The sequence below is a fragment of the Macrobrachium rosenbergii genome, chromosome 25, assembly GCF_040412425.1.
Source record: "Macrobrachium rosenbergii isolate ZJJX-2024 chromosome 25, ASM4041242v1, whole genome shotgun sequence".
Classification (NCBI taxonomy): Eukaryota; Metazoa; Arthropoda; class Malacostraca; order Decapoda; family Palaemonidae; genus Macrobrachium; species Macrobrachium rosenbergii.
Window position 1 is genome coordinate 37,680,442 of NC_089765.1, and position 21,468 is coordinate 37,701,909.

Consider the following 21,468-nt stretch of genomic DNA (forward strand, 5'->3'; position numbering starts at 1 on the left):
TTTTTCTTAAATGAGATGAGAAAGTTGAGCAAGATAATTGGAGCTGAACAACCAGAGTAGTGATCAGAGGCAAAAGCTGGTGCTGAAGGGATGCTGTGAAAAACTGTAGTACATTATTACCAACACAGTACTTTGTGCTTTACATCTCTATACGGTAATTAATTTTTTAATTCATAGATTATAATGGAGTAGTTCATCGAGACCACTGAGTCACACTACTAGACTTGCATAGGGCTCACCTTAATGGTTTAATTTTTAAAAATTTTTAAGGAGTCCAAAACTTGTCTGAGTAAAAGACAGTTCTGGCAAACCATTTATGAGCTTCCAAGAGGTAATTTTCTGTCATTGCTACTTTAAACTTGTTTTTCCATAATAGAATGCTGTTTTGATGTTATTTTGAAGAGTTGTGGTGTTATTTTGAATACAAATACATGAATTTCATTTTGATGTGATATCTTTCAAAATATAAAACAGTAAAACTGCATATTCATACTGATGTGTTGAAATCTGCATATATATCATTGGTATTTCTCAGTTATGACACAAAAAACATGGAAAAAATGAGGGAAAAAATAGGCCCAAATTTTTGCATTTTTATTTTTAGCTATTTTAATAATCCTTCAAACAACTCTTATTTGCATGGAAGATAAGTTAAACCATCCACTATGTTATGTCCAAATGATTTTTTTCAGTGGATGTCACATGATGGCATCAGAATCTCAAGGGATGAAATTTGCATTAGGTCATCAGAACCTGAAGGGGTTGAATTAGACATACAATGCAACGAGGAAAAATAAAAAGAATTAGAGAGCTAACCGAAAAAAGGCCATAAAGAAAAGCTGAAAATTGTAAGACAGAAAACAATGTAGCTGGGATTAAAGGGGATGCTGTGGGAAGCTGTGCGGGTACACTGTAAGCATTACTGCTCTATCAGGTGGGGATTTCATAGTGTTATTTGATAAATGGATTCTGGAGACCATCATATTTAGAAGCATTTTAATTGTCCAGTTGATTATTCAATAATTTATTTTTAACGATAATTACTTATGTTAATTGAAATGACAATTTGCTCTATTTCTAATCTGGTCTTACTTAAACTAAAGTTATTATAGAAATCGGTATACTGTATATGGTAACTGTGAAAAGTATTTCATGAAACTGAACAGTGAAATGAGTTTTGTTATAGTTTTACTGTGTCATATTTTGGAAGTATCTCTTAAGATATGACTGTTGACATTTGAATAATGAAATTTTTGTGCTTAAGTTTGGAAACTTACTTTAGAAGTGAGAGTTCCTTTACTTGGTGTTATGATAGTACCATATTTAAAGGAATTTTAAATAAAGTTACATGGAATTGATTTTCATAGGTGGTGTGAGTGACCAACATGACATACGTGGTCATCGCAGAACGTATATTGGTTCTATGCCAGGGAGAGTGATACAGGGACTAAGATCAGTTAAGGTATGGTGATGAATGGTGTACCTCGATTAGTGTTTAATCCAAAATTACATTTATCAGACAAGCATATATTATTAGAAGTATATACTCAGTTTTTTATGTAAACCTGCAGTGCTGTGTCTGTGATGTCTATTTAAAACAAATATTAGCAGTTAGAGGGCATAGTGTTGAATGAGTGATTTTAATTGTACAGCTTTATATGATAAAGAAGATAGGTACCCAAAGTGTGCTTTCGTAATACAGTACTGCTGTTTCTTTCTTCATGGGTAAATAGATAGATAGATAGATACCCAAAGTGTGCTTATGTACTGTTACTGTTTCTTTCTTCATAGGTCAACAATCCAGTTATGTTGCTTGATGAAATTGACAAGCTGGGAACAGGTATTCATGGTGATCCAGGTGCAGCACTCTTGGAGGTTCTTGATCCAGAACAGAATTCCAACTTCACAGACACCTACCTAAATTTGCCCTTTGATCTTTCTCAGGTTAGTAACGGGGTTTTCAGTAAAATGTAGTTTTTTTTATAAGGTAAAGAATGTTTATATCTAAACATTATTTTATTAAATACTGGATATTGTGTTTTTCTATTTTTTCTTGCAGTGAAGTTAGAGATTGAAAGAGTAAGAGTTGTGCAGGGTTCCTCAGGAGTATGAGGTTGTTATTCCTTATCCTTGGTTTAAGTCATTCAAAAAAGACATTTACCTTGTAATTATATGTACTTTGGTGTATTTTTAGAAATTTTGTCAGCAGCCATGAAATGATGAAATTTAGTTAAATTTTCAGCAGGAGAAAATTTGTAACGTCTGATTCTTATGATTTTGGAAATTGCTTTATTTATATCCATAAAAAGAAACCTGAAACATTTTTAGTAATTTTAGCCAAGTTTTTTTACAGAAACTTTAATGCTAGTACTTTGTCCTTACATCATGTACATAGGATAAATTTTCCAGGTACTGTTTGTGGCAACTGCAAACGCACTTTCAACAATTCCATCTCCGCTAATGGACCGAATGGAAGTTATTCATGTCCCTGGCTATACTCAGGTATTCAAACTTAGTTGTCTGGTAAATAGCAAGAGTGATAATAACTTAGGAATACTTTTGGATGCTTAGGGCTATTGTCTTTTAAGGCATAAATAGAAAAATCATCAGGGCCTTGAAGAAATTACTGTTGCTGGATGTATACTTTTGACAGTTCTAAACCATTTTCATGTATTGTTAAACTTCAATATAAACTATTGGTGGGAATGGTCAGGTGTTATCTGACAACTGTTAGAAGTGGATGACTGTTGGGATGGATAAAATAGGTGCTAGCCAATTTTTATATTTATCTTTTGATAGACTTCAGGCCCCTATTCCCAGTAGAGGTGATCTATTTACTTCAATTTTGAATAAGCCTCTCGTCAAGTTGAAGGCAAGGGTAATGTTTAACTAGATGCCTCCTCAACTGAGTTCCGTAAAAGAAAGTCTCATTATATGAGTGGGACCATTGCTTGAGTGGAATTTATGGGCCAGTGGAGGGCCTGAAGTAAAGCTAGAACTTTGTACAGGATGCTCTCCCATATGCAATATTGAAATTTAGTCTTATTCTTGATAAATTCATCTTTTGTCAAAATTTTGGAAAGATGGAAACCTTTGTTTTGTCAGTGTAGAGGGTAACCACTTATAGTGAGTCTTTCATGCCATGCTTTAGAAGGTATCAAAGGCTTCTTGCCTTTCATTTTTTTTATCGGTGCCATTTGGCCTCTTCTTACTTTGCTGTCCAACTACTTTTGCTTTACCTTGTTCCAATTTTCACAATTTGCATAAGAACAGATACTTCTAGTGAACCCAGGAAGTCAAGAAAAGGACTCATTGGTCATGGTATATATTGAGTAATTTGTTGAGCCTTGGTGGCTGGAAATTTCCAGGTCTTCTGTGTCAGGGTTATATATATTTCATTACATGGCCTTTAGTACAAAAATGGGCTCTTGACAAGGAGAATGTAGAGAGGAGAATTTTTAAAAGGAGTGACTATAGAATGTTGAAATTCATAGCCAGACAAGAGTGGGAAGATTGTATTATGAATGAGGAATTGGCAGAGGTGTCTAGAAGCTGGGAGAACTGAGATCTCAGAGATTGAGATGCTTGGACACATGATGAGAAATGAGGAAATTGGTCTGAAAAGTAAATGATATAGAAATAGGATGGAGTTCTGTAGGAAGGACCAAGAAATCATGAAAAAAATTGTAAAGATAGCTTTGAAGTAATGAGAGTTCAGGCAGAAAGTGCACAAGGTTGAAAACCGTGGAGAGATCCAATCTTTTGCCTTAATCCCATTAAGGGAAAAGCTGATGTGTAAATGTTTGAGATGTGTGATCCACCCTGTTGTGCATCATCCAGTCAGGTAAATATGGCTTTAGCAAAATGAATTTCCTGTTACTTTTTAATTGTGTTCTTATACTTCGGTCTGATATGTACCTTTTTTACATGCTTTTATTTAACTTGACTTCTGCGTCTCTCTGTCTGTCTGTTTGGATCAGATCTTGTAATTCAATTTTCGATATGTCCCCTTCGTCCAATGGACTTGAAATTTTGCATGGTTACTCAGTCATGGTGACAATGCAACCTTACATGATCAGAAAAAGGGGAGAATTTATGAGCTGAAGGCTCTACTTCATAAGGAAATGTTACGTAAACACTTGGAATAAATTACAGAATTATATTCACAAAAGAAAGCATTTGAAGGAAAAATGGATAAGTAAATTGATAAAGGGCTTGCAACGCCTGAAGATCCTTCTACTGGAGTCTTGACTAAGGGCAAGGCACAGGCCAAGATGAGTCCACTGCGAATAGGTCCCTCTGCAAGAGAGATTTACACATTACACGCCAGTAAAGGAACAGCACAGAATAAGTCTCGAGTCTGCACTGAGGGTGCCAAGGACTCGAGGAATGAATGACCACTTTACACTTGAACACAGGACACTGGAAATGGCACTGGATAAAGTGGCACAAGGACAGAAGTGAAATGCTGGTACTCCAAACTTTCTAAAGGGCAAACGGTTGTGACTGAAAAGTCTTTACTTGCACTTTACCGTAGGGGAAGCGGGTTTCTGGCGAAGAATGACGAGGGACGTTCCCACTGACGGTGCATGCTGTCCCTCGAGGATGACTGGAGTCTGGCAGGGGGAGAACGAAGGTCTCAGCAAATGTACGGCTCGCCCGTGTGTATGGCTGTCCCTCGAGAACTGTTACTGCATGCCTCCTCCTCACACTACTAACTGCCGCTACTGCTGTTTCTTCCTTTTTAAGGGCTCCGGCTGCGTCGTGCTTGTGATGTGTCATTCGCCAGGTGGTCAGCTATTCAGTTGCCTCTTCCCCGGTCCTGCGAAGGTAAGACAATTCAGCAGCTTAATCTGCCTTTAGAAAGGTTGTTTTAAGCAGCTTAGTTGAGCTAAGCTGCTCAAGGGAGTGGCATTTAAGTCTCCACTCCTTGCCCTTTTTTATCCGTGTCATCTCAATATCTGTTCCAGGTAAAAAGAAGGACAGATCGAAATGTTGATAACCTCGCTCTGATTTCTAGGTCAAATACGATCGGCCATGCGGCGGCGACTATTCTCAATAAACAAAGGGTAAATTAGGTGGGGGGGAGGCGCTGTGCAGCGACTTCTTGTAAATTATAATATATATATATATATATATATATATATATATATATATATATATATTATATATACATTATATACATTATATATATATATATATATATATATATATATATATATATATATATATATATATATATATATATATATATATATATATATATATATATATATATATATATATATATATATATATATATATATATATATATATATATATATATATATATATATATATTTACATAATTTTTATTGACATTCAATGCCGTCAAATATTGTGCTAGCACATGATTGTATGTATATATCATGTTATGGTAAACTTTACTGGTTATAGATGCCATCAGAAGGATTGTCAGGTAGCTTGGAATTGGTTGTCTGTTTAAATGTGCTACATCAGTTTCCTGGAACAGATGGTGTCCCAAGAGGAACCACATTTTGTTGGTCTTGGACTAACCATAATGGCATGTTTCAAGAGGTTCCTCTGAGCTCTCATTGCAGTCATGCTGTCTATCCTGTGGATTGTTTTGACGAGGATGTGGCACTTGTCAGCAATTCACGTCATGGGATTGCTCAGTGTGACAGCACTTGTTGAAGCAGATGGTGGCTTGGAGTGAATGACAAACCCTTCTTCCAAGCAATTGTCAGCCAGCATCTGCACCTAGAAGTGAACCTGTTACTGCACAGGAGGCATCAACTTCCAGTGTGTTGCCAAACCTGGACATTCAGGCAATAGCACGAGATGCATTCCCACAGGACTGAATAAATAGAAGGCAACCTACTTTTCACCTTCGCTGTCCCAGATTTCAGTGTTGAAGAAATTGCTAACCTTCAATGGAACTGCCTACCTTGTGGTCCCAGATTGGTCCAACAATCATTGTTCTGTTCGAGACAGTAGAGAGGGAATGTTTATGCATCCATATTTTTGAGCTGTGACTTCATGTGTGGATTTAATTGATATCCATCAGTACTGCAAATGCCGTCTGTAAATTGAATTTTTGTTGCTGACTTGTAATTGTCTATACATGAATAGCTTTTGTCCTTACGAAATACCAATGCATAGGAAGGATTTTTTAAAATGTTAGTATAAATTTTCAGCTTTCCAGTCTTACCAGCACAGTGATAATTTTAAGGTTTCCATCATTTTCTGTCATGTTAAATACCAGCCTGTAGAATCAACATTAGGTAAGCCTCATTTGGAACGGGAAGAGTTATTAGGGTTTCAGTGAACAAGTAGAATTGTTGTTAACCTCATGAGAACTGGACACTCACTTAACAAATGGTGGCTTAATGATTAGTCAGTGAGTTCTAGTTGCTGTCTTTTGTGTGTAATGCAACATGAATAGTAAGAGATGTTTTGTGTGAATGCCAAAGTTTCAGTTGATAGTGAATCACAGGTACTGAATGTAAATCCCTTAAAGAAATTTTATCTGAATCTTCAACATTTTGATCATATCAACTATAGTTTTTGCAAAGGTGCAAGTTACTAGAACTAGATTTTTTTAGTTTAGTAAGTTTAATCAGTGGAGAGCACAATTAACCCTTAAACACCGACTGGACATACCATACGTCGACTAAAATTGTCTGTTGGGTTCCGAGTGGACGTATGGTACGTCGACTACAAAAAATTTCAACCTTCAGTCAACTTTGACTCGACTGAAATGGTCGAAAAACGCAATTGTAAGCTAAAACTCTTACATTCTAGTGATATTCAATCACTTACCTTCATTTTGCAACAAATTGGAAGTCTCTAGCACAATATTTCGATTTATGGTGAATTTTTGAAAAAACTTTTTCCTTACGTCCACGCGGTAACTCGGCCGAAAATTTTAGAAATTCTTTCGTCATTTTGTCGTAATTTTTGCACCGTTTTATATTAGCTGTTACACAAAGTTTTATATATGAAAATGTGCACAATAAATACAACAAAAAACAACCCATGGTTGTAGCTTTTATCAGTTTTGAAATATTTTCATATAAATCACTATAAGTGCCAAAATTTCAACCTTCGGTCAACTTTAACTCTACCGAAATGGTCGAAAAACGCAATTGTAAGCTAAAACTCTTACATTCTAGTAATACTTAATCATTTACCTTCATTTTGCAATAAATTGTAAGTCTCTAGTACAATATTTCGATTTATGGTGAATTTTTGAAAAAAACATTTTCCTTACGTCCGCACGGTAACTCGGCCGAACATCTCAGAAATTCTTTCGTCACTTTGTCGTAATGTTTGCACCGTTTTATATTAGTCGTTACATAAAGTTTTATATATGAAAATATGCGCATTTTCATGTAGAATACAACAAAAAATAACTCATGGTTGTAGCTTTTATCAGTTTTGAAATATTTTCATATAAATCACGATTAATAGAAAAAATTCTACCTCCAGTCAACTTTAACTCGACCGAAATGGTCAAAAGCTGCAATTGTAAGCTAAAATACTTACATTCTAGTAATATTCAATCAATTACCTTCATTTTGCAACAAACGGGAAGTCTCTAGCACAATATTTCGATTTATGGTGAATTTTTGAAAAAAAAAATTTTTTCATCTGCTCGTTACGAATTCATGCATCAGTTTGTGATAATATTTTCTCTGTGTTGCTTTGATCATTTTACAATTTGTTATATACCAAAATCATCGCAATTTAGTGCACAATACAAAGAAAAAAATAACTCGTTAGCTTTAACCGTTTTGCTCACAGTGCGATTTGTATACAATTATATATGAAATTTTTTTTTTGCGCTGTTATATATTTCAATATTTATATATGATAATATTTTTTCTTCATTTCTGATGGTTGCATACTAAACTTCAGGCAATGCCAAAAAAAAGGAGCCAAAAATGAACTCCTAATCTTAAAAACTAAGCGTGCTGTGAGTTTTTGAAAAAAACTTTTCTTCCGCTTCGGTGCTAACTCCCGAATGCCGCCGGCATACGACAGACACTTTTGTACATAGAGGCTCCGCGTTTAAGGGTTAATTACAAAAGTACAAATTTTCCTCGTACTGTTTTTTGCTTAAATACCTGTTCTTTTATATTTACTTGCTGGTTTTCTTTGGAATGATAATTTTTCTTTATAGAAAATGGTAAAAACTGACATATTAATTCTTGTGTTCTGTGCAGATAATTAGGACAGCTAAAGCCATTGCTTAGGAAACTATTTTTAAAATTAAATTCTTGTGTCCAACCCGTCTTAGCCTTTATAATCTCAGTATTTTCTAGCCACCATGCATCTCTTCTCTTTGCAGTGTTCTCATTTGTAATATGACATGTCCAATGCTCTCTGGCCATGAATCTTAGCAGTCTGTAGTTAAACAGATAATGAAATTGAAGAATAAGAGAATTATGACATTGAATAAAGCATAACAAAGTTACCAAAAGCCCAAGTATTTAACCTTCATATTTTAAGTGGGAGTTATTATATTTTTGTATATATTCCTGTCATATTTAGTATTAATTTTCATAATGTAAGTTTTATTGAGTCATAGTGTTCTTTTGATTTCAGTCTTTGGTTAAAAATGTGATTGTTGTTAGTCAGTTATGTATACAGCAAGCAGTTTGTAAATAATGCAGTTATATTTTGCACATTTCTCTAGACAATACTAGAGGTTCTTTGCAGCAAACCTTCAAGCACTTTACTGTTTCTTCTCCTTAAGTACTTTCCTTCCATTTTCTTTGGTCTCTTCACACCAAGCTCTCATAACTTTTTGAGCTCAAGAGTTTAGAGATGACTCATTAGTCTCATGAAACTACTGTACTCACTGATGATTAATTACATTCATTACTATAACCTCTGTATAGGGGTTAATGTTATATTTTGTATGGATTAAGATTTCATAGTTGATAATTTTTTCTTCTCTTTAAGGATGAGAAGGTCATGATAGGTACTTTGCATTTGCTTCCGAAGCAGCTTGAAGAACATGGATTATCACCAGATATACTTCAAATGCCACAAGAGATCATATCAACCATAAGTAAGTTACATATCAGTCATAAATGATTTACTTTACAGTATTATGTAGAGCAGTGGTCTCTAGTCTTTTTTTTTTTTTTTTAGGTTACCCCAATCACACCTTTAGCCATGCCCCGTAGGGGGGAGCGCCATCAGTGCACCTCATGCGGTGCACTTTAGGCTTTACTTAAGGTTCTTTGCAGCCTATCTTGCCCCCCTAGCGTCAGTCCCTTTCATTCCCATTACTGTACCTCCTTTCATATTTTCTTTCTTACACCTTCCTTTCCACCCACTCCTATCAGTTGTTTCATAGTGTAGCTTCATAGTGTAGCTGCAGGGTTTTCCTCCTGTTACACCTTTCAAACCTTTTGACTTTCAATTTCCCTTTAAGTGCTAATGACCTCATAGGTTGCAGCGCTTGGCCAATGGCTTAAACTATATATTTCATTCCATTCCTTTAGCCATGAGCATGACTCATACCTTTTTTATATACATGATTATTTTATATTATTTGTTGTAGGCTGTAGAAGTAAAGGACAAAAGATGAGGGAACTAAGGAAGGAGAGAAAGGAGAATAGGGTGTACAGTAAACCCCCTTATTCGTGGGGTATGCGTATCCCCCCCCGCAAATAGCTAAAACCTGTGAATACTTAGAACCCTTCTAAAAACACTTAGAACTACCTACTTTGATAGTTCAAGCTAAAAATGCTTATACAGGTATTATCCTACTTATGATGGGGTTAGGTTCCCAAAAAAAACCCATCGTCTGTTGGAAAAAACATATCTCAAATATAGCGTAGCCTACACTAGGGTACTCGGTACCATGTATACATATAAATTAAGTTAAGTATACCTTAGTTTTACCAGACCACTGAGCTGATTAACAGCTCTCCTAGGGCTGGCCCGAAGGATTGGTAGCCTACCCTACACTATAAATTATACTTTATACATACATGGTATAGCAATTATTGATATCAGCTAATTCTGAGGTTAATATCAGCTAATTCTGGAGGTTCATGCAGAGTGACTTATGATAATTCAATATAAAGAGAAGTTGAATAACAAACAAGAATTTGCTTAGCCTACACTATGGTGTATCGTATACATATACGGTAGCGTAGCCTATATTATACTGTACTCTATATTCACATATCGTATTACAGTATACAAACATCAACATAACAAATATGCATCTTTTCCATGGATCTTTTAGAATGTTATGCCTTAATTCACTGTATCCAATAATATTGTATCTATTCTTATACTGCACTTTTCTTGCTTCTAGTTAGCGTAAATGAATCTCTAGATACTTTATTTATATAGGGCAAGGTTATTTTTCGTTATGCAAAGTGTTTTTAAGTTGAAATATACTGTGATTTAAATACATCTTGTTGTGAAATTAACTTAGCTTTTTTTCGTTAATAGATGACGTTGGCCGTTTGGGGGCGTTTGTTTTGTGTAAAAAAAAAAATCAAGATTCTGTCAGTAGTGTAGGTTATTTGGGGCCTCTGGCCCCTCATCGTGAGACATAATCTCCTCAAATACTCAACTTTCTCACGGGAGAGAAAAACGCGCTTCCTTCAATCTTTATTTCCTCTCACAAAAATTCAAAATTCAAACAGCTTGGGAGAACGTAACAGGTTCCACAGTTCTTTTTATAATTCCCAGTTCACTCAAAAATTCACAATAACGGTACAAACAAGATACAAAACACAATTGGTACATCAATTTACAACTTCAATATAAAAATAGCAAGAAACTCTGAAAAGAACGGGCATAAATACGACACAGCACAGGGAATGGGGAACTTCAAAAGGCGTCACCCTAATAAAGGGGGCAAAACAATAATTGTTTTACAACACAAACACATATATACCTGATTAAACACACTCCACAATTGTCATATAAGTAAAGTTTAGCAATACTCAGTAAATCTACTTAAATTTCCAGATATTAATACAATGTAAACAAACAGGGAGCGTTCTTTTAGACGCTAAACGTACATTTTAACAAATGTAAACACAAGATCGAGAGTATTCTTTTGGACAAAAAACATACATTTGACATCCTCCCCACCATAGGAGTGTCTCAACACTCCTATCATCATAAGAACCTCCACTACAATCTCCTAACCTGAAAATTACAAGTCAAGTTTAACAGGTACTTTAACAGATCTCCCCCTTCGGGTTTTACCTACAGTAGACTCAGTGATTGATTCAACTGGGTCCATGGGATCCCCTACAACTGGATTTTCCTTTATTATTTCATCAGGGGAATTACAAACACTTTCCTCACTGATATCTGAAATCTCTAAATTGTATAGGTTTTGAACAGGTCTAGTTACAAATCCACGTTTAGTTTTAACCTTGGCACTTCTCACCATTCTATCCTTTCCAGGGTACAACTCAGTAACAACTCCAAGTGGCCACAGCAGCCTAGGCACTCTTTCTTCCTTTACTATTACAACAGAACCCCTTGTTAAATTACAATTAGCTTTGAACCCCTTTACCATGCAAGGCAGGTTTCTAAGGTACTCGGATTGCCAGATGTTCCAGAATTTCTCCAACTGACTCAGACGCACAGCCTCTCTCACACACAAATCCTTTGAGGTCACACCTGAGGCAGAGTCATCTGCCAGTTCCACCTGAAAACCTGCTGAACGACCAATAAGAAAATGAGATGGAGTAAGGGGATTAGCAACATCAGGTTCTTCACCTACAAATGTCAAGGGTCTAGAATTGATACATGCCTCCACCTCATGAAGAGTGGTTTCTAATTCACTCCTAGACAATGTCTTAGTGCCCAACGTCTTTCTCAACGCAACCTTCACTGATCTAATGAGGCGTCCCCACCAGCCTCCCCACCAAGGCGCATTAGGTACAATAAACTTCCATTGGGGGGCCATGGGGCCATAATGTTGCTTCAACAGGTTGAGGCACCCAAAAAGGTTTTAGCATTGTCAGAGTAGAACACAGAAGGTACCCCACGTCTGTCAGAAACCGACCCAAATTGCAATCAGTAACCGAGAGAGACTCAGTAAGCTCTAGGTGGACAGCTCTGACAACAGCACAAGTAAAAGAAGAATATAGAACTTCTTGGAGGGGAAATCAACACAAAATAAGGGACCAGCAAAGTCTAGACCTGTAACCGTGAAAGGAGGGGCAGATTTGACTCTTAACTCAGGAAGGGGAGCCACCGGCTGGGAACAGGCCTTGGCTTCACATCTACGACAAGCGACACATTCTCTGCAAACCCTCTTAGCAATCTGACGAAGACGAATGATCCAATAATTGTTTCAGAGTGGAAACAAGCACAGCAACACCAGCATGTTTAAGCAATCCATGCTGGAAACGAACCAACAACAAAGCAACATAAGTACCAGGGACAATGATAGGTGCTTACTCAAAAAACTCAATTCGGCATTCTCTAAGCGCCCCTTTATTCTCAGCAACCCTTCCTCATCTAGATAAGGATCAAGTTTGACCAAAGGGGACCCCTTAGGTAGGGGTTGAGACAAAGCCAGAGCATTTATTTCTTTTGCAAAGGCCTCTCTTTGAGCACAGTAGAGCAGTTTGACCTTGGCTTTCATCAATTCTCCATAAGTCAAGGGACCACCAGGTTTAAGGGATGAAGCTTTACAATTACCAACAAATCTTAACACCCAACCTACTATATTGAGTGCCTTCGGAAAGGAGCTCCATCGGGAAAACTCAAACAAGGGCAGATCAGACTCAACCGCAACACAAACAGTGTCTGTTTGACATTGCTCTTCTCGTGGGAATCCCTCTCTCGCATCTTCCTTAAGTAGGAGAGATGAGGTGCGGAGCCAAGAAGGACCCACTAACCAAACATCAGACTGTGTGAGTTGCTCCGCATAAACACCTCTCGATATCAGGTCTGCGGGGTTGTCCTTTCCAGGACAATGTTGCCAACAAGATGGTGGAGTCAGTCCTTGAATTTCCACAACTCTGTTGGCAACAAAGGTTTTCCATCTATTCGGTTCTCCTTTAATCCACGCTAGGGCAACAGTGGAATCAGTCCAACATCGAACTGAAACCTCCTGGACCAGCCGCAACGCAGACTTCACAAATACGACCAGTCTAGCACACAATAAGGCACCAAGTAATTCTAGCCTAGGGAGGGAAACTTTCTTTATAGGGGCTACCTTACCTCTAGCAGCAATCAATGTTACCTTGAAATTACCCTCTTCGGGCACTCTCACATACACACAAGCACTGTACCCCCTTTCCGACGCATCACCAAAGGCATGAAGTTCAATAGCAGGGAGATCTCTCCAGGACAATTCTGAAAATAAGTAACGATTAATTCTCAATGATTCGAGTACAGAAAGTCCTACTACCCACAACTTAACTCTGCCTTGCATAGCCTCAGGTAATGGTTCATCCCAATCTAGACCTAATCTCCAGATTTCTTGGAATAGTATTTTTGCATGCATAACAAAGGGACATATGAACCCCAAGGGGTCAAAACATCGAGCAATTAGGCTTAACACATTTCTTTTAGTACAAACAATATCCCCAAAGGGATCTACATTCTCTACCTTAAATGTAAAACAGTCCGAGGAGGAATCCCATTGTAAGCCTAACACCTTCTACAATAGAATCCTCTGTCATGGGCAAGGTTTTATAATTGGAAGTACACTTTGATAGGCACATACCAGCCTTCTTCAACATACCACAGGCTTCATCAAATCTTGCACAGGCCTCAGCAGGGCTATCAGCCCCAGAAAGCCAGTCATCAACATACAGATTCTCAAGCAATTCAGAAACCACCTCTGAGGGAGGGTATTTCTTTAAATGAAATTTCAAAGTGGCATTCATCAAAAAGGGACTACTCTTATTTCCAAAGGGTACTCGTACAAAACGGAAATGTTTTACAATATCCTTTTTCTTCAACAAAAACCTGTGAACATCACGGTCCTCCTCCTCACCTTAATTTGAAGGAAAGCCTTGTAATATCAGCAGTTAAGGCCACCTTCCATCTTCTAAACCTCAGTAAAACTTCTACTAAATCTGCGTTTAAGGAAGGACCACTTTCTAAACAGTCATTTAGGGACACACCATTACTGCCACGAGCTGACCCATCAAACACAGGCCTGATTTTGGTGGAGATACTCGCCTCCCGCACCACAGGTCTATGAGGCAAATAGAACACTGGGTACCCACCCTCCAACTGATGGGGTGGGATCTCTTCTATAATACCTTCCTTTTCATACTCTTCAAACACTGTATAATATTGTTCCTGCAGACCAGGGTCCCTATCTAACTTACGACTCAGATTATCCAATCTTCTCAATGCATGGTGTTTGTTATCAAGTAACTTTAACTTTACAGACTCTGATTTCCAGGGAAGGGCCACCTCATAACGGCCTTCCTTGTAACTTACCAATTTCTCAAATTGCACCAGAATTGGGTCAGGCTTAATAGCGTCAGAACGTGGTTCCTGGGCTTGAATACCTACAGATTCTAAATCCCAAAAGTTACTCAAGCTATCTTCCTGAAAATTAGAAAATGTTAACAGTTGCACACCTACATCACAGTTATCTTTGGACCTAATTGAGGATCCAGACAAAACCCAACCAAAAACAGTCTCCTGGGCTACAAGCCCTTCATGACACACAATTTTGTTAGGGGAGCATCAGCTTCCAATACAAATCTAATCCAATCAACATATCCACCTGTATCTTTCGGTTGGATCCATACTCATCAGCTAGGTTAAGATGCGCAAAAGGCTCTAAGCACTTAGGATCCACCTTGGTCCTACATAAAGGGGGACAAATTACATTAATCTCAGCTACCTTAAAGCTATATTTGTGGTTATTAGCCCCTAAACTCATCACTTCATAAATGTTACACAAATCTGCCTTGGAGGCCTTACCTCCCAAAGGCAGAAAATGATAAATACTCAGAGGTCAGCCACTTGGGCCTGACCCTTTGACCAAGTCCTGGAAATGTAGGATCGATCCGATCCTGTATCAAACATTACAGTTGCAGATATTATACCCTGATAGCCTACAACCTTTATCTTTGCTGTTTGTAATACACAACACTGCTTAATAGCCCTAGCCCTTGACTCACAAGGAGCCACTCCCACATGTGTAACAGATTCACTCTCCCCCGCACCTTTTCTCCTTCAGGGTTTTCTCACTAGCTGTTACAGGGGTTATCGCTGGACTTACGACAAATAAGTGCGTGGTGATGGCCACCCTTGCACTTTGAACACCTGGCCCAGCAACCCCTTGCATAATGGCCAGGAGATAAACACTTAAGACACAGCCGCTTTCCACGAATGGCTTCTTCTCTTTCATGAAGAGAGAGCTTCACTATACCAAAACACTTATCACTAGGATGCAGCTTTCCACAGAATGCACACTGTTGCTTAGAGGCACTCTCTTCTGATGAAGTTTGAAGGGCTGAGGCAGAACCTTGGATGAGCTTTTTCTGCCTTTTTTCCACGCCGGGATCCTCAGTCTTTCGATGGTTCAGCCCCTGAAGGGCCTCAGCCCTTTCTCGCCCCTCAACTTCTCGTTGTAGGAATTCCAGCAGCCCTTTAAGGTCTCCTTCCTCTTGCTGACTTCGAGACCACTCCAGTCTAATCTCGTGGGGGAGCAGGGACAAGATCATGGGCGCCAATACCAGCCCATATTGGTCCCCTCCTACCCCAAGAGACTCCAAACTGCGAACATGGGCTATCACGTGCGTCTTGCAACTTCCGCAACGCCAAGAGTTGATTGTCGTACTTCGATCTCCCTTGACAACGCAAGCTGCATTAGGTCCTGAATGTGGGCGGAAATTATCTTGTTTGGTTTGGCATACCTCTCTTTTAACAGTTCACATGCTGAATTATAATTAGCTGCCGTCTGAGCCAGAACCTGTATAACTCTTCTCGCCTCGCCCTCCAACACAGAGCGAGGTACATAAATTTGTTAACAGGAGGCATAGGCTTGTCATCAACAATAGCCTTAAACTGATCCCAGAACGGCATCCACTCAGTTATTTTCCCGCCAAATTTTAATAACTCAAGCCTAGGCAATTTCACACTATGTGCTTCACTACTAGGCTCACTTGCAGAAATTATACTGCCGTCAGTAGCCCTACTATTCAAGTTCACAAGTCTACCATTGCCTAACCTTTCTAAAACTTCTGCAGCAGCAATGCGTGTTTGGCCTACCTCACTGAGGAAATCGTCGGCTTCATAGACTAACCTTTTGACTTCTTCCGGATTTTCGATCAAGTCTTGCACCACATCATCTAGTTCAACCCACTTAGACTTACGGTGGTCGAATTCGTCCACTAGGCTAGTCAGCTCATGCCAGCTTGGTTGGCCTTGTAGAACTCCACTTAATTTTCTCGCAGCACAACGCAGCCATGCTTCAGCTCCGACTTTCTTCAATCTAAGACTTCTCAGTTTCATCAAAATGTCAGGAAATCCGGGAAAATCTTCGTTACTTTCTTCTGATCCCGGGTTCTGGGCACCATGTAGGTTATTTGGGGCCTCTGGCCCCTCATCGTGAGACATAATCTCCTCAAATACTCAACTTTCTCACGGGAGAGAGAGAAACGCGTGCTTCCTTCAATCTTGATTTCCTCTCACAAAAAATTCAAATTTCAAACAGCTTGGGGAGAACGTAACAGGTTCCGCAGTTCTTTTTTATAATTCCCAGTTCACTCAAAAATTCACAATAACGGTACAAACAAGATACAAAACACAATTGGTACATCAATTTACAACTTCAATATAAAAATAGCAAGAAACTCTGAAAAGAACGGGCATAAATACGACACAGCACAGGAATGGGGAACTTCAAAGGCGTCACCCTCATAAAGGGGGCAAAACAATAATTGTTTTACAACACAAACACATATATACCTGATTAAACACACTCCACAATTGTCATATAAGTAAAGTTTAGCAATACTCAGTAAATCTACTTAAATTTCCAGATATTAATACAATGTAAACAAACAGGGAGCGTTCTTTTAGACGCTAAACGTACATTTTAACAAACGTAAACACAAGATCGAGAGTATTCTTTTGGACAAAAAACATACATTTAACAAGTAGTTTTGATTAAAATATTTTCTCTCAATTTTAATTAATAGTCGAGTTTCACCTATGTTGCTGATGCATGATAATTTATAGTCGTTAGCAGCTTGAACATTGTTTTCTCAGCTTCAGCTACAACTTGCACCATAAATTTAGCAGTATATTTCCTTGTCGATCTTTTATCCTTAGTGAATAAGGGTATAATATAAAAATATGTCAGTCCTATTCCACTTAACTTCATTTGTACTATAACTACGGTAATTGTGTATTACCATACGATGGACGAAGTACAAGCAAAACGGCTGTTATCCGATTCGGTGATAAGCAAAGCAACAGTTTCTTGGTCAGTTGTTTATGTCTGCACGCATTGATGCAAGAGTACAGTATAAACGGTACTAACAATACTTTTATCAATTTCTTTTACTTTTTTAACTAGAAGATGGGATAAAGAGATGGAGGAAAAGAAGTTGGTCTATTGTAAGTTGGTCCCAATCGCTGCCTGATTGTATGCTGCTGCCTGCGTCCGCACAAAATTTTGAAATATTTTATAAATGTTGTCGTATTGATATTAATTGCTTACCCAATTGCAGAATCGAATTATCGTAACTCGAGCACTACCTGAGTATTTTAATAATTTTATCACAAAAAGTGCATTTAGTCATGAAAATAAGATGAAAATACAGTAATTAGTGAATATTTCTCAGTGAAAAATACCGTGAATGGGCGAATTTTCAGAGAATGTGTATATATGTTCCATACAGAAATCCGCAAATATGTGAGTGCGAATCGTGAGACTGCAAATCTGGGGGTTTACTGTATATATATATATACACACACACACACACACACACACACATACATATATATATATATATATATATATATATATATATATATATATATATATATATATATATATATATATATATGTATGTATTATATATATTATATATATATATATATATATATATATATATATGTATATAATATATATTATATATATATTATATATGTATATAACATATATTATTATTATATATATTATATATTATATATATATATATATATATATATATATATATATATATATATATATATATATATATATATATATATATATATATATATATATATATATATATATATATATATATATATATATATATATATATATATATATATATATATATATATATATATATATTATATATATATATATATATATATATATATATATATATATATATATATATATATATATATATATATATATACTGTATATATATATATATATTATATAAATTTTGTATATGTGTATATATATTCAGTAAACCCCTGTATTCGCAGATGTGTAACCCCCGTGAATAGCTAGGAGCTGCGAATACTTAAAACCCTGTAAAAACACTTAGAATTGCCTATTTTGATAGTTCAAACACAAAAAACTCTAAAAATACTTATACCTGAGTTTTTTAATAGTTTTATCACAAAAAGTGCATTTAGTCATGAAAATACAGTAATTAGTGAATATTTCTCTGAAAAGTACCATGAATGGGTTAAAGCTAGTGAGCTATTTTTTTTTTGTTGTATTGTACACTAAATTTTGGTGTATAACAAATTGTAAAACGATCAAAGCAACACAGAGAAAATATTATCACAAAATGATGCATGAATTTGTAATGCGCGGACGTAAAAAAAGTTTTTTTAAAAAATTCACCATAAATCGAAATATTGTGCTAGAGACTTCCCGTTTGTTGCAAAGTGAAGGTAAATGATTGAATATTACTAGAATGTAAGAGTTTTAGCCTACAATTGCATTTTTCGACCATTTCGGTCGAGTCAAAGTTGACTGAAGATTGAAATTTTGGCACTTATCGTGATTTATATGACAATATTTCAAAACTGATAAAAGCTACAACCATGAGTTATATTTTGTTGTATTCTACATGAAATTGCACACATTTTCATATATAAAGCTTTATGTAACGGCTAGTGTAAAACGGTGCAAAAATTATGACAAAGTGACTAAAGAAATTCTGAGATTTTCAGCAGAGTTAGGGTGTGCGGAGGTAAGGAAAAAGTTTTTTCAAAAATTCACCATAAATCGAAATATCGTGCTAGAGACTTCTCGTTTGTTGCAAAATGAAAGTAAATGATTGAATATTACTAGAATGTAAGAGTTTTAACTTACAATTGCATTTTCGATCATTTCGGTCGCGTCAAAGTTGACCGAAGGTTGAAATTTTGGCACTTATCGTGATTTATATGAAAATATTTCAAAACTGATAAAAGCTACAACCATGAATTATTTTTTGTTGTATTCTACATGAAATTGCGCACATTTTCATACATAAAACATTATGTAACGGCTAATATAAAACGGTGCAAAAATTACGACAAAGTGACTAAAGAATTTCTGAGATTTTCAGCAGAGTTACCGTGCCCGGACATAAGGAAAAAGTTTTTTAAAAAATTCACCATAAATCGAATATTGTGCTAGAGACTTCTCGTTTGTTGCAAAATGAAGGTAAACGATTGCATATTACTAGAATTTAAGAGTTTTAGCTTACAAGTGCGGTTTTCGACCATTTCGGTCGAGTCAAAGTTGACCAAAGGTTGAAATTTTGGCACTTATCATGATTTATATGATATTTCAAAATTGATAAAAGCTACAACCATGAGTTATTTTTTTTTTTGTATTTTACATGAAATTGCACACATTTTTATATATAAAACTTTATGTGACAGCTAATAGAAAACTGTGCAAAAATTACAACAGTGACTAAAGAATTTCTGAGATTGTAAGAGCCTGACGCTGTCTCTTCCAAACACGTGTGTGTTCGTGCGTTCGTCGTCCATCGGAGTGGCGAGACGTTTGGCGTCTTCACAAACAGAAACATACACACACTTTGATACAGAAGATTCGTTGGAACATTATGAGTACATGATTAGAATGCTTGCATGGCAATGCAAGTAGTGGTGATTGTACATACATCAAGACAACAATGGTTAGGGAGAAACAGACGGAAATATTGTAAGGTTGAAATTGCGTTCCTTTAGAGAAAGAAAACGAGATGCTCTCGTTGTCTTGTCCACCCTGATGGACGACGAACACATGAACACACACGTGTTTGGAAGAGACCGTGTCAGGCTCTTACAAGATTTTCAGCAGAGTTAGAGCGGACGTAAGGAAAAAGTTTTTTCAAAAATTCACCATAAATCGAAATATTGTGCTAGAGACTTCTCGTTTGTTGCAAAATAAGGTAAATGATTGAATATTACTAGAATGTAAGAGTTTTAGCTTAAAATTGCATTTTTCGACCATTTTGGTCCAGTCAAATTTGACCGAAGGTTGAAATTTTGGCACATTGTGATTTATATGAAAATGTCACAATTGATAAAAGCTACAACCATGAATTATTTTTTGTTGTATTCTACATGAAATTGCACACATTTTCATGTATAAAACCTTATGTAATGGCTAATATAAAACAGTGCAAAAATTACGACAAGTGACTAAAGAATTTCTGAGATTTTCAGCAGAGTTAGCATGAGCGGACGTAAGGAAAAAGTTTTTTCAAAAATTCACCATAAATCAAAATATTGTACTAGAGACTTCTCGTATGTTGCAAAATGAAGGTAAATGATTGAATATTACTAGAATGTAAGAGTTTTAGCTTACAATTGCATTTTTCGACCATTTCGGTTGAGTCAAAGTTGACCGAAAGTTGAAATTTTGGCACTTATCGTGATTTATATGAAAATATGTCAAAATTGGTAAAAGCCACAACCATGAGTTATTTTTTGTTGTATTCTACATTAAATTGCGCACATTTTCATGTATAAAACTTTGTAAGGGCTAATAGAAAACAGTGCAAAAATTAAGACTAAGTGACTAAAGAATTTCTGAGATTTTCAGCGGAGTTAGCTGATGCTTTCTTTTGGGATAAGACTACCAAAAATAGGTTTTTCCTATGTCAAAACCTGTTTTTGTTATTATTATAGCTTTTTCCCCTTCCCTTCCTTCTAAGAACTCTGTTTGTCCTAGACCCCACGTCTTTTGTCTGCTCACCCCGTCATAACATTGAGTACCCGAGTGTGGGCAGTGGACGCATAAAATTAGCGTAGTTTAAGGTTAGCGAATTAAAACTCGCAAATACTCTCGCCCACATACGACTGTCAAAATCCCCGTGTGTAGGCCAGCCATCAGCTTGCTTTGAACTATTAGCTAAGCAATTACCAATGCGAATATGTATAGTCATTATAATATTGCGTAAAGGGGATGTCATTTACAAAAATAAACGCTGTTTTTCATTTACACAGCCTCTTCAAGGCAGACTGTACTAA

General features: G+C 36.6%; 1 protein-coding gene across 6 annotated transcripts in view; it reads left to right on the plus strand.

The window, feature by feature from the left end:
* Positions 1-21,468, plus strand: part of LOC136852573 (lon protease homolog 2, peroxisomal-like) — a 186,521-nt gene that overhangs the window by 113,231 nt on the left and 51,822 nt on the right. For all 6 annotated transcript variants that reach the window (XM_067127378.1, XM_067127376.1, XM_067127375.1 and 3 more), the window contains exons 10-13: positions 1,368-1,462; positions 1,792-1,944; positions 2,410-2,502; positions 8,971-9,079. In XM_067127378.1, coding sequence (XP_066983479.1) covers positions 1,368-1,462; positions 1,792-1,944; positions 2,410-2,502; positions 8,971-9,079 — 450 coding nt within the window. The remainder of the gene's footprint in view (positions 1-1,367; positions 1,463-1,791; positions 1,945-2,409; positions 2,503-8,970; positions 9,080-21,468) is intronic.